Source organism: Staurois parvus, unplaced genomic scaffold (genome assembly GCF_062004578.1).
Source record: "Staurois parvus isolate SC_StPar_1 unplaced genomic scaffold, SC_StPar_1.0 ptg000088l, whole genome shotgun sequence".
In the NCBI taxonomy this organism is placed as follows: Eukaryota; Metazoa; Chordata; class Amphibia; order Anura; family Ranidae; genus Staurois; species Staurois parvus.
The window spans coordinates 1,946,624-1,961,442 of NW_028317884.1; the positions used below are offsets into that span (position 1 = coordinate 1,946,624).

Below are 14,819 nucleotides of genomic sequence, written 5' to 3' on the forward strand. Positions count from 1 at the left end.
TGCAGTTGAACTAAAATTTTGGTGCATTGAGGTGTTAAAATCCACTGCTATTGTGCGATCCTCTGGAAGGGTCGGGGCCACACTTGAGGCCTTACTTCATTTTTGCGTTGACCTCCACTGTTGGATTCCAGCTAATCCCAACAACCAAATGTAATATATTGCAGCGTTCCAGTCCTCAGATGGGCATTAGATTTCATGTTCACATTTGCTGGATGGATTAGATTTCATGTCCACCCCTTTCACCTGGTGATCCTTCAGTAACACTCTTCCTATCCAGCACTGCATGTACAAAGAGGGAGCGATCTTTAAAATGGTTTTAGGGCCCGTTCATACCACATGCAGTCTAATGCATTTTTTTCTGCATCAAATACTTTTAGACAGTAATTGACATGGATTCCAGTGGCAGAGTTCTCACCAGTGCAAGCACGTTCCAGAACAGTCAAAAGTAGAACATGCTGCCTTTTTTCTGCATGGAACTGTGCTGGAACGCGGCAAAACACATCAAACACACCGGAATGCACATGTCACTAATTAGGCCCCTTAGGGGCCAGTTCCCACCACAGAAACAAAGTCTGAATGCTTTTTTTGCATGCATGTTCTTGATGCATTCCGATTCATTTTGATGCATTTTCATTTTGTTGACTGTACTGGCACGTATTGCAATGGTGTAAACTGTACCGTCCATTGATGCAGCAAATAAACGTACTGGACGGCATGTGGTGTGAACCGGCCCTCACACTAGTGTGACTTCTGATGGATTTGGGTTGCACACAATTGCAGAATGAGGGAAATAACATTTTTCAGCGGTGCCCTTTTATTTCAGCCCTGTAGACTAATATAGAAATTCACGGAAGTGGCATCAGCATTAGATATGAAGTAACTCCTATGTGACTTTGGTAAGAAGATTTTTTTTTTCTACCCTTAAATGTCCTCCCAGGTCATTCTTGCTGCCTAAAAGCACTCCTCCTCCCAAGCACATTCCATTCACATCCTGAGCAGAAGCTGTAGCAGAAACACTCATTCCCATTTTTGATTTTGTGCGATTTTCACATGTAAACATATGTCACGCATAGGGCAGCCCATTTACTTCCCAATGCTTATTTGTGGTGGTGGCTGCTCTAGTTTTCTTTTATAGGCTGCTTTGTTCCCTTTATTTTCATCTGGTGATCGATCCATTAAGTCTATTTTTCAACAGAAGCAGCTGTCCTTCATATGTAGCAGTTAGAGGTTTGAGACTAACTATTTGCCACTGACAGGGAAGATTACAGTGATCAGCTTTTATTTATCCCAAAAGCTAAAAAAACACAGTTTGCTGTAACTGCTTGTGAGACTGACGTGTAAGCTGCGGTTTGACTTGGTTTGTTTAGTGTATTTAAATCTGCTAGTACATTTAACACTCCCCTCTCACCAGACTGACAACACTGCTGTCCAAAGTTGCCCCCTGTGCTCATCCATCCAGAGTGGGTACGCTCTTAATGCAGGAGGTGTGTTACTGGACTGATCACCAGGTGAAAACTAAGGGGGGGGGGGGGAAAGAAAAACTAATGAAAAAAAGCTCAGATACAGGTGCCGAAAAATCTCGCCTGCCATTGCCGCCGCCCACCCGTCATCCGCTGCCGCCATTGGCTGCCACTCGGTAGTTCAGCCTTACCTGAGAAACCATCGATCCAGACGCTTGGCATAGAGGTGTGTGAAGGAAAGATAGCCGCCACACATCTCTATGCCTTTGGAGGACCGGATCGATGTCATTTCCCGTTTCGGTCGTTTTTTGTTTTTTTTTTAAAGCACTAGATCAACGTTTTTTTTTTTTTTTTTTTTTTATCCAATACTTTACATTGCAAAGGAGAGATATTAGGTCTTTTTGACCCCATATCTCTCAATAAAGAGGACCTGTCACTAATTTTTATCACAAGGGATGCATGTATTTCTTGCGATAAGAGTAAAAGTAATTAAATTTTTTTTTAAAGGAACAGTGCAAATAAAGAAAAAAAAAACATTAAATAAAAAAAAGAAGTTTAAAGTGCCCGTCTCCCCGTGCTCGCACATAGTGGTAAACACATACGTAGGCCATGCCCACATATGTAAATGGTGTTCAAACCACACATTTGAGGTGTCGCCATGAACGTCGGAGCAAGAGCAATAATTCTCGCACTAGATCTCCTCTGTAACTTTACACTGCTGACCTGTAGAAATTTTTAAAGCATCACCCATGGAGATTTTTAAGTACCGCAGTTCCATGCCATTCAACGAGTGTGCACAATTTTAAAACGTGGCATGTTGGGCATCTATTTACTCGCCGTAACATCCTCCTTTCATATTTTACAAAAAAATTGTGTTATATATTGTGTTTTTTCAATCAAAGTGTATTTTTTTCATAAAATTATATATTCATTTTTAACAACTGCATTTTGAATTTTCGGTTTCAGCAGCAGAATTTTCATTTCGGTGCACCACTATAGTGCAGTACCCATGTGTAAGAGGCAGGAGGGGGTGGGCAAATTTGGTGCCACCAGAAAGTGTTGAAGCTTTGCCCAGTCAGAACAGTTTGCGTTTTAGAAGTGACAGTACGTTAAAAAAAAAAAAAAACTATCAAACAAGTGGAGATGTTGCCCATATCAACCGATCAGATTCCAGCTGGAGTGTGAATAGTTACTAAACTAAAATGGCGCTATGAGCAAATGCTTTTTTGATTTGGATGGTATTCCCTGGTTTAATGGGAAGTTTTCAGACTCACTCCTCTGCTATTATTGCTGGTTATTTTTAGTATTCATGAAAGTATAAATTTAGCCAAAATGCTTTGATTTTTTTTATAAAGCAGTTAAGGATTCTAACACTTGCTGAATTTATACTTCTATTTGGGGTTCTGTTATAAAGTTTTCTCGTCCATTACTGTCAGTGACAGGTTTTAGCATGCATATATGTGGCCTCTAGATGGGTGGGCTCAAATGTCCCAAATGTCAACATTTTTGTGCGCTCCCAGCACAATTACCGGCAGATCCTGGAAAGCTCCCAATGCCTACTTGCGAAAGGGAGCTTTCCGATCATGTGACTGCCAATCACAGTAGTCATGTGATCAGAGTGTCTGCCTCCCAGCATTTTGAAGCTCTTATAAAGGGCTGGGAGGTGGCGGCAGAAGAGGGTAAAGCTGGCTATACAGGGGTGTGGAATTTGTTTTAGAAATTTCTTGTCTAAGGAGTAAATCAGGGTCCCAATCTACTTGTCCCTGATGACAATCTACTTGTCCTGAAAAAATAAAAAATAACTAAAACCGTATTTAAATCTGAGGTGCTTTTAGTAATGTCTTGGGCTTTTATAAACGAAAGGGGCTTTATGGCGACTTAAATTTGAATATTTTTAACATTGCTCTGCTTATCTCCTCCTTACCTTCCTGCCTGTTTCCACCATCGAGGACTAGCAGGGAGGGGAGAGACCTTGCAGTGTAATGAGCACCGATTGGGCGCTTGTCAGGAAAGGTAAGTTTCAAGCTCTCTAAACGCTCAGCAGAAGCGCGTCTGTTGAGCGAGTAAATGAGGCGCTGACTCCAATAAGAAAAAAAAACTTTACTCCCTCAGGTTACCCTCATATCACTGGGCGCCATCGGGTAATTACTGGCCGGGACTCGGTGATTGACATCCGTGGCCGCGAATGGCAGCGCGGGTAGAGCGCGTGCGCCCCCCACCTGGAACTGCAAAATGGTGTGTATATATAATATATATATATATATATATATATATATATATGTGTGTTTGATTCTGTGCACAGGTGCCGCCCTATAGCAGTATATCTGATATAGGGTGGTCCTTAAGCGGTTAATGAAAACAAATCATGAACAGACAGAATTTGTAATGTAAAAGAGACATACAAAGGTAGATTTACTGAAACTGGTGCAGTCAGAATCTGGTGCAGCTGTGCATGGTAGCCAATCAGTTTCAGCTTGTTCAGTTATACTTTGGCAATAAAACCTGGAAGCTGACTGGTTTCAATGCGGAGCTGCACCAGATTTTGCACTCTCTAGTAAATAACCCCCACAATGTCTCTTCTGCATTAAAGTTGCTTACCTGCCATGGCCGGATATAGGGGGGTGCTGGGGTGGGCTGTCTTCCCCCCCAGATTTCAGTTGTGCCCCCCCGAGACTGTTGAGCCCCCCATCCCCACACTCAGTGCCGGAACAAGGGAAAGGGAGCCTGGAGCAATTAAGAAAGTGACGTAGAAAAGAGTGCAAGGAGGAGCTGCTCCATATAGCGGATGACACAGGATCGCTCTGACCATCGGGCTGTACTCAGTTTCATTACCCGCCCCCTTTCTACATTTGCTGCTGCTGGGGGATGAGCGGTCCTTGGTGGAGATGGGGGCAGAGGATTTGAGCTAAGAGGTGGCAGGGGATTTGGGCTAGGAGGAGGCTTGGGGGGGAATTTTTGTGCTTATTTGTGCTAAGAGGTGGCGGGGGATTTGGGCCAAGAGGGGGCAGAGAATTTTGGCTAAGAGGGTGCAGAGGATTTTGGCTAAGAGGGGTCGGGTGATTTAAACTAAGAGGGCTCAGGGGATTTTGGCTAAGAGGGCTCAGGGGATTTTGGCTAAGAGGGGGCAGAGGATTTTGGCTAAGAGGGGGCAGGGGATTTTGGCTAAGAGGGGGCAGGGGATTTTGGCTAAGAGGGGGCAGGGGATTTTGGCTAAGAGGGGGCAGGGGATTTTGGCTAAGAGGGGACAGAGGATTTTGGCTAAGAGGGGGCAGAGGATTTTGGCTAAGAGGGGTCGGGTGATTTAAACTAAGAGGGGGCAGGGGATTTGGGCTAAGAGGAAGCAACGGATATGGAAAGGGAGAGGATCTGTGCTGGGAAGGGTACCTTGGCAGGTGGTTGTGCTAGAAGTAAGAAATTAGGGGAATGTTTCATAGGGAGGGGAATGGAGGGTGGGGATTTGGGGGGGGAGATTTGTGCTAGAAGGGGGGATTAGCAGGGGGATTTGTGCTAGAAGGGAGGATTTGTGCTAGGAAGGGCGATTAGCGGGGGGATTTGTGCTAGATGGGGGAATTGGGGGGATTTGTGCTAGAAAGGTGGGTTGGGGAGGTTTGTGCTAGGAGGGGGGCTTAGTGGGGGGGATTTGTGCTAGCAGGTGGTGAAGAAATTTGGGTTAAGAGGGGGTACTGGAGGGGAATTTGTGCTAGGAGGGGGGATGGGGGGGTTTTTGCTAAGAAGGAGAATTTTGGGGAGATTTGTGCTTGGATGGGAAATTTGAGGGGAAAGTGGATGTGTGCATGGAGGGGTAATTTTTTTGAGGTAGATTTGTGCTAGGATAGGGTATTGGGTGCATTGGAGTTAGGATTGGGGGCGAAGATTGTGCCGGGATGGGGGTTTATACTTGGAGAAGGAGGAGTTTTATGCATTGTTTTTTGGGGAGAATTTTGGCTTGCAGACAGAAGTTATGATTGGGGGGGAGCGTGCTGATTAGTGCTATTTTCTTTTTTTTCAGGGGGAGGGATTTATGCTGAGACAGGATGTTGAAACATAGGGGGCTTGGTTTGTCATCTTCATCCTGGGAACTGGATGACCTTGTCCTGACAACACATACAGGACAGTCAATAGATGTCCTCCTCCCCACACAGCACATAGTTGAGATCAGATTCCCTTTCAGAAACAGCCTCAATCTGCAGTGAATAGCTGGCTGCTATGTTGCAGTTTTGACCCTATCCTCTCCTCTTCTGACCCCTGTCCTCTACCCTGCTGACCTTCTGTACCCTGCCCTTCTGACCCCTGTCCTCCATCCTGCTCACCCCCACAGACTGCCCTTCTGACCACTGTCCTCTGTCTTTCTGACCCTTTTCTCTGCCCTGCTGACCCCTTTTTTTCTGCCCTGTCTTTGCCCTGATAACCCCCTCCACCCTGCTGACCCGTTATGTTGTCTGTTGACCCCTGTCCTTTGCCCTGCTGACCCCTATCTTTTGCCCTACTGAACCCTTGTACACTTCCCTGCTGACCTCCCTTCCTCTGCCTGCTGACCCCTATCTTGCACCCTACAGAACCCCTTGTATACTGCCCCACTGACTCTTGTACCCTCTCCTGCTGACCTCTCATCCTCTGTCCTACTGACCCCTGTACACTTCCCTTATTTCCCCTGTAAACGTCCTTGATAACTCGCTGTAAACTGCCCTACAAACTAATGGCCTCTGTATTCTGCTCTGCTGACCCCTATTTTGTGCCCTACTGACCGCCTGTAAACTGCCCCACTGACTCTTGTACCCTCTCCTGCTGACCTCTCCTCCTCTGCCCTGCTGACCCCCTGTACACTTTCCTTCTTTCCCCTGTAAACTTCCTTAATATCTCGCTGTAAACTGCCCTACAAACTAATGGCCTCTGTATTCTGCCCTACAAACTGCTTTCCCTCTCTCTCTGCCCTGCTGGCCCCCCTGTACACTGCCCTACTGACTTCTATACACTGCCCTGTTGACCTTGCATCCCCTGGCCCCCTGATGTTTTTTACTGCACCCCCATATCAGACAGGCTAGATCCGGACCTGTTACCTGGCCCTCTGCACAAACAGCTTAGTATAGAATTTCGGAGATGAATGAAGTCGCACACGTGCGGGAGTGATGTCATCTTGGCCTGGCCAGCTCCAGGACATCACAGTGCTGGAGAGAAGGTGAGTATAGCTCCGCTTCAAGAATACATTTAGTACCCAAGCACACCTTCCAATGGACATTAGTTTGTTGCACTGCGCTCCCAAAAAGAGATGCAATGGGTTCCAATCAGAAACCTCTTTGATTAGTATGACTTCAGCCAGTCCATGTGTTGATCATCTGTAGTTGATGTGTGCAGCTCTTTTGTCTTTCCTCTGGTCGTTTCCCCTGGAGCAGCAGATGTTAAACCTGAACTGTCTGTGTCGGTGTGAGTTGTCGGTGCGAGTCACTTAGCTCTTCTTCTTGTTACTGGCCAGCTGTGACTTTCTTTACTTTAGAAATGATTTTATGAACAAGAAGCCTAATGAAGGTGACAGCCAAGCGTCAGATGTGATATGCTAGATATAATTTGGTCCTAATAAATACTGCACTGCTAACTTTCATTTACAGATATTCTGAATTCCAGAAGCAGCAGATGGTAGAGACTCACACTGACATCAAGGGGCATATTTATAAAGCCATGAGACACTGCAGGTGTATCTTCCTGGGGAATGTGTGTTACATTACAGTGACCGATTCACTTATATTGAATGTTTGGTGTATGTCACATCCACTGATTCATAAATATGCCCTTTGCAGAGCACAGTTAGCGGTGATCAGCTACATTTTCTAGCACACTGCGGTGGATTGGACCCATCCAGTGGTCATCATGTTGGCAATGGAAAAGTAAAAAACTGTGGACTGGGCTGACACCGGGCTCAGGGTAGAAAACAGCGCGATCCCAGGGAGCGTGCACAGGCAGTGAATGTGGGGCCGTTTATAAACGGCCACCCGCTTCGGCACTGCTCCCGTCCGGCCGTTTATTTACATGGGCCGGACGGGAAGTGGTTAATGTATGGCCAGCTTTAGTTGCCCTCTTTCCCAAGCATTCCTTTTCTCCCACAGCTCTGTTTGGCTCTATACACACTGGCTTACTCCAGTGCTCTTGGCAGAAAAAAGCGCTAATTTTGAGCGGTTTTGTACTAGCGTTTAGCAGCATTTAGGAGAGCTTAGCATTTTTCCTGCCAGAAAAATGTTCTAAAAAAACGCAAAACGGGTTTTTCTGCCTCTAAATGCCTTGCTTAAAAAATGCCTCTAAACTACATAATGCGCATGATAACCTAGTATAACATTAGTTGCTTCTACCGGCAAAACGCTAAACTCATCAAGGAGCAGCATTTTTTTAAGCCAGTGTGCCTGGAGCCTACAGCTTTCAGACACAAGAAAAGATAGCCCTGTGTATGCCCAGAGACACTTCAGTTCATTTTTTTTTGCCATCATAGACAGTTATTGGACATTCGCGAAAGAGCTACGAGGGCTACGATTAAAAGAAGGAAGGAGGCTGTGTTAGAAAGTTGACTATGGAATAGTAAAATTTTCACATCTGTGCGGGTGGTGCGGCTGCTGATCCGCACAAAAATCCGTGCAGCCGCACCACCCGCACAGAGGAATGCGGACCCGCGGGCGGGTGCCATTAGTTCTAATGGTATGCCGCCCGCACCGGAAAATGCAGCTGTACTGGGAACCAAGGTTCTCGTGCGGGCTGCATTTCAGAAGCAGTGCAGGGACTTCTTCCGTGGGTATCACGGGGTACGGGAGTCTATTCAAATGAATGGGCTCTCGTGGCCGCACAATACGTGGCCCAAATGGCCGTGTATATGTGAACCTTGGGTTAAGGCATTTTTTGAATGAATAAAATGATTTATGGAAATGAAAAACACAGCAATTAATCACTGACATACTTTCTTTTTCTGTGTTTTTACTTGCAGGGGACCACCCTCTATTCCATCCTGGCTGGCGGTCGCTTTAAAGAAGAACTAAACCTTCCTATTCTGTACAGGCAAGAAAGCTGTCATCTTAGGCTTGTTTGACCCGCAGTTGCCTTGGTGCTGCACATGTGATGTGTTATGGCACCAGCCACTTGAAGGTTTTCCAGTTTGGCTGAGAGCAACAGCCATATGTGACAGTTCTCATTCACAGCTTGCCTTAAATGTAACTTTTTTGGGGGCAACAGTCAAGCCTGTGGGTTTAGTTCTGCTTAGGTGCTGGAGTCACATAGCCGGGGCGTTTTGCTTTGTATTCTTCCGCTGATAGGATGGCGCGGCAGTGCATTGGTAGGCAGATTTTGGTCTCATTACACGGGCAAGGAGAATGTTTCATTTGGCCTCATGCACTTGGCTGTACGGGGCCATGTATGATATAATTATTGCATATGTCTGGTAAGTCCCGAAGCTGCATACAGTCTTCCACAGAAATGAATAGCTATGAGTGGCTGTATGTGGATATATGGTGGTAATGGCCTACACCCATGTATAGCGTATGCATGTATTCCTTGAATGCAAAAAGTCTGCTTTCGGGAATCATTCCGTACTCTATACATTGGTTTACACAAGTACTGGCATATACCTGTGCACTGCCATTCATGTCTATGGGCAGTTGTATGCAGCACTTGGACTTCTCGAGTGCAGAAATATGACCATATTTACATCATGCTTTTCCTCGTATATGTCCGTGTGCATGAGGCCTTTGGATACGAGGACTGTGGCATATGCTGCATTGTGTGTTCACCACAACTGACATTTTCAACAACTGTGTGAAGTTCCCTTAAAGTGTGCTTTATTCTTCTTCCCGTCAGTGATGGAACATCAACGAACCTCCCCCAGCACCAACATCTTCACCCCATCTTCTTCAGGATTCAACATCTTCAGCCATCTGGATTGGTTCAGCGGGATGACATAACTCCTGTGCAGCTGGCAAGCAGGAAGGTAAGACTCTTTTATTGCAGAAGAGACACAGTCTCCTCTTGAACCTCTTTACTGCTTCCTGGTGGAATTTTAAATGGGCTTCAATGCCAGGAAGTGGAGCAGCTTCTCTATTATGTGACTGCTGAGATTGGCTCTCACAACAGACTCATGATCAGGAGCCTGATCTGCCACATGATCGGGTGTGCTCCCAGGTACGTCAGTGTGCTGGGAGCACACAGAACCCCAGGCTACCATTGGCCCATGGTAAAGTTCCGCTGTAAAGCTGGATTCTAGTCAGATGGAAAATGCTATTTAATTTTGCTACAGTATGTATTAAAGCCCAACTTGGGCCTGGGGTAGGGGGGCTTTATTAGAAATAAATTACACAGCTAACATAAATGATTTACTTTCTTGTGATATTTGCCTCCTGTAGGGGATACTTTTTTGCACAACATTGTCAGAAAACATTTTCAACAGTCAACAGGCTAGAAGGAAGAGAAAGCAGAACAACAAGCCTATTAGTATGCTTAGTCTCCTTGAATGTCCAGTCACAGGCTAGGCAGGCAGGCTGCTGACCAAACCATATTACTTTAGCCCCAAAACAAACATTTAATATATTTCCGTTCACAAATTCTTAGATGTGGTGGCTGCATTGATTTCTTTAGATTTGTATAGGTCTTTTATTTGTGCCAGTTAGAGTGTAGAGACAAACCATATCTCTAAAGAACTAAAAAAAAAAAAAATAACATTTTGAAATGTTTTTCTTTGAACCAGGTAAACTTGTATATCTATCCATACATTTCTCTGGGGGAAAAAAAGCTTGACTTGTAGAGAGATCAATGACTTCAGCTAAAATGGACACATATACAAGTGACTGCTCCTCATGTCTTTTGCTGTAAACATATAGATTCATAAAAGATTTACATTAGAAATTAGTCTGAAGGTAAAGAGCTAAATAAGATTAATATAAAAAGTTTAAAATATAACTATAGCAATAAAAAAAAAGACTGAAACTGTTTTATTTTCTTTTTATTTGTCAGGATTGTTCTGCACTTCTACTACTAGAGGCAGTCATTTAGATTTTGTACTGGACACTATGCCTTATCTATTGTACAAAGCCAACCCTCTCAGCATTTGATAAAACATGTTCCTGTAAAGCCGTAGCACTCAGGTAGCTCATTTTTTGCTCTTGACATCAACAAAAACATCTGCAGATAATATTCTGTGTATGTTAAGCCGTAGACGGATCAAATCTTGGCTGGTTCATTAGGGACTAGTAAGATATAGATTCATGTATGGGCGGGCTAGTTGTATTTAAGTCGATCCACCAATAGACTTCAGCACAACCAGCCTGTTAGATTTTTTGCATGCGTTTACAGCCGGTCGCTATAGTCGCCAGCAGTGATTGTGTTCTGCTAGCCAGGGAGGCTCCCCGCCGGCAGAACACAATAGTGCAGTGGAAGGGATTCACCCATCAATATTGACTGTGTTGATGGGGGTTTGGCTGCTCTATACCAGAGGAAGGAGAGTCCGTTAAGACGGCCCAGCTCGTCCATCCCATCCCATGAGGGGGACCTCTGGTTTATTTATCACATGCGTATTTAAAATACGCATCTGGTGAGTGCGTATTTTTACTATTTGTCACCAGACCACTGGTTCGTGAAGTCACGAACAACTCCTGTATTGATCACGCATCACGAACTGTCACCATTTTGTTAATTTATTTATTTTTATTATTGTATTACTTATATTACTTTTATCTGGACTAAAGTACATATTGATCTTAACATATTTTATTGGCGTTCATACCTTTTAGCGCTGCACTTTTTATACATATATTTATGAGGTTTATGTTTTGGTTGTCTTGCGTGCTTTCGCTGCTATTATTTGAAGCGCTAACTGATTGAGAGATATATATATATATATATTTATCCAAAATGTACATATCCCACGGGGAATATGCAGGCAAAATTAATCCTCCAGCATTTTGGACATTAAAGCAGTAAAATGTTTGCGCCCAAATACTTACCCACCTCCAATGCCAATTGCAAGGTATCCCAGTTTAATAGAACAGACACTGTTTTTATGGATTGATGTACAGTTGCAAGAAAAAGTATGTGAACCCCTTGGGATTACGTGGAGTTTTACAGGAATTGGGCATAAAATGTGCTCTGAACGTCATCTAAGTCACAACAATAGAAGAACACAGTCTGCTGAACATAATACTACACAAACATTAGATGTTGCCATGGTTTAATTGCACATAACATGTAAACATTCACAGTGCTGGGAGGAAAAAGTATGTGAACCTTTGGACTTAATAACTGGTTGACCCTCCTTTGGCAGCAATTACCTCAACCAAACGTTTCCTGTAGTTGCAGATCAGACCTGCACAACGATCTGGAGTAATTTTGGACCACTCCTCTTCATAAAACTGTTTCAGTGTAGCAATATTCTTGGGATGTCTGGTGTGAATCGCTCTCTTAAGGTCATGCCACAGCATTTCAATCGGGTTGAGGTCAGGACTCTGACTAGGCCACTCCAGAAGGCGTATTCTGTGCTGTTGAAGCCATTGTTTTGTTGAATTACTTGTATGCTTTGGGTCATTGTCCTGTTGCATCACCCATCCTCTGCGGAGCTTCAGTTGGCGGACAGATGGTCGTACTTTTTCCTGCAAAATGCCTTGATAAAGTCTGGAATTCATTTTCCCATCAATGACAACAATCCGTCCAGGCCCTGAGGCAGCAAAGCAGCCCCAAACCATGATGCTCCCTCCGCCATGTTTTACAGTGGGGATGAGGTTTTGATGTTGGTGTGCTGTGCCTTTTTTTCTCCACACATATTGTTGTGTGTTCTTCCCAAACAACTCAATCTTGGTTTCATCTGTCCACAGTATATTTTGCCGATAGTGCTGTGGAACATCCAAGTGCTCTTTTGCAAACTTCAAACGTGCTGCAATATTCTTTTTGGACAGCAATGGCTTCCTCCGTGGTGTCCTCCCATGTACTCCATTCTTGTTTAATGTTTTCCTTATTATAGATGTGTCAACAAAAATGTTAGCATGTGCCAGAGATTTCTGTAGCTGACACTCTGGGATTCTTCTTTACCCCATGCAGCATTCTGCGCTGTGCTCCTGTAGTCATTTTTACAGGACGATCACGCCTAGGGAGGGTAGCAACAGTGCTAAACTTTCTCCATTTGTAGACAGTCTGTCTTACCGTGGACACATGAACATCAAGGCTTTTGGAGATACTTTTGTAACCCTTTCCAGCTTCATGCAAGTCAACAATTCTTGATCGTAGTTCTTCTGAGGGCTCTTTTCTGCGAGGCATGGTTCACATCAGACAGTGCTTCTTGAAACCAGTAAACCCAAAACAGGTGTGTGTTTTTTAAGGGCAAGACAGCTGTCAGCAACACATCCAATATCATCACACTGATTGGAGTCAAGGTTGGCTCACTCCTGGCTCCAATTAGTTCTGGGAGAAGTCATTAAGCTAGGGCCTCACATACTTTGTTGTGACTTAGATGACGTTCAGAGCACATTTTATGCCCAATTCCTGCAAAACTCCACGTAATCCCAAGGGGTTCACATACTTTTTCTGGCAACTGTACATGTATATAGCAAGAAATGTTCTACAGCACATTGCAGGATTTATAGAGACTTGGTCACTGGGAGGACAAGAGGAAAATCACTGCAGGTACCCAGAGGTACATATACCTGCAGCAGTCTCAGTCTGTTCTGAAATGCACAGCTTTGGCTTTTTCCGATATTGCTGAATCTTGCCGGTTCAATTCCCACGACGTGAACATACCTTCTGGCCAGTGAAGCTTTCCAACATAGTAAGATTTGGGAGGCTGCTGCAGGAATGTAAACCTTTAGGTACCTACCCATCATGCCAACAGCAGTTTGCTCCTCTTTTCAAAGTGACATGGTCTCTTTAAAAAACCGGCTAAATAACATAATGCAGTGATGTGGGGAAAGGAGCAAATGTAATAAAACACCCACACTAATCAAAATAAATTTATTATAGTACCAAAAAGGTATTTTGAAGATAGTTTGACAATTGTAAAAAAAAGCAAAAAAAAAACAAACAAACTGTAAATAACTTAGACTACTTGGTGAAGCACCCCCCTGAAAATTACAGGCTGGACTCTGCAAATTGGCAGAGTGACACAACTGTCCTTCTGACTAAAAAGGAAGCTGGGGACAGCACCCGAGCATGGAGAGGGTAAGTACAACATGGCACTATTTATTTGTTTCCCGAGGGGAAACTAGTGGTAAAAAAACCAAAATACGTGGAGTTCTACTTCAAGTCCCTGCATGCGCATTACACAAGCAGCATAAAATACAACACCTTCCTTACCACTGCACCGGTTGCCAGTTTGGAAGAAAAGGACGAAATCCTGTTATACATTCAAATGCCAGCATGCCAAAACTCCAGTAATCCACAGTGACTGTGTATTTCTGCTGTTCCAGTAATTCCGGGGCCTAGAAACATAAGTCATCACAAAACATTGCGGATGGCTCTGAACAACTATGGGCAAAATAGTGCAGACTGAGGTTAAATGGAGGAATAAAATGGTGAACAACCACTTGAGTTCCTGGGCCTTTTCTTCCTAAATCCCCTTGAGTCCCAGAGCATTTTTTTTGTTTCAGTGATATCTTGGTTCCACACATATCTTTTAGCGTCTGTAGTCTACACCAACATAATATACAAAGTTTGTTTGGGACAAATGGGGCTTTGATTCGGTAGAAAATTAGAATACATATATTAATATTTAAACAAAACATATATTTACAACAAAAATAATGAACAAAGTCTGCTGTTTAAAATGATAAACAAAAGTATGACTTATGTAATGTGGAGGAACGGTAAAGCTCACAGCAAACGTATGCATTTTACTTTAGGGAAAGAGGGGGAAAAAAAGTTTGCGTAAATTGTTTGCATAGCATTAAGATAGGGATGAAAAGGCCACATATTAGCTCAATGGTGACTTGTTCACAGGTTTGGGATCATTAAAAATTTGAATGACGATGCGTTCACTTCCATGAGCAATTGATGCTTATATTGCAGACAGGTAGTGCAATTTTTTTTTTTTTTTTTGCCCTAACATACACAAAGTGGAAATAGCCTTCCTATACTGTACAGCCAAGGAAGCCGCAATCTAGGTGGCTGTTTGATCTGCAATTGTCATGGTGCTGCAAATGTGATCAGCTATGAGGCCAGCCATTTGAGAGCTTGAAAATTCATTTGACAGCCAACATAAGCACACTAGCACCTGTACCAGTTATCATTTATGGAATGCTTTGAATGTAACTCTTTTGGAAAACAGTTACATTGATGGGTTTAGTTCCACTTTAAATATGGTAACACAACCAGCCAGCGAGAAAAGCAGGTGCAGAGTCAAAAGGCATCTAATCA

General features: G+C 43.8%; 1 protein-coding gene across 6 annotated transcripts in view; it reads left to right on the plus strand.

Moving 5' to 3' along the window:
- LOC149468374 (uncharacterized) overlaps positions 1-14,819 on the plus strand; it is a 53,218-nt gene that overhangs the window by 37,495 nt on the left and 904 nt on the right. For 5 of the 6 annotated variants that reach the window (XR_016311728.1, XR_016311729.1, XR_016311731.1 and 2 more), the window contains 2 exons: positions 8,422-8,492; positions 9,288-9,417. Coding sequence is in view for 2 of the 6 variants with exons in the window: in XM_089670254.1 (XP_089526380.1) it covers positions 8,422-8,492; positions 9,288-9,417 (201 nt within the window). In the remaining 4 variants the exon portion in view is untranslated. Of the gene's footprint in view, positions 1-823; positions 897-8,421; positions 8,493-9,287; positions 9,418-14,819 lie in introns of all 6 variants that reach the window. The other variant, XR_016311730.1, reaches the window with a different exon arrangement.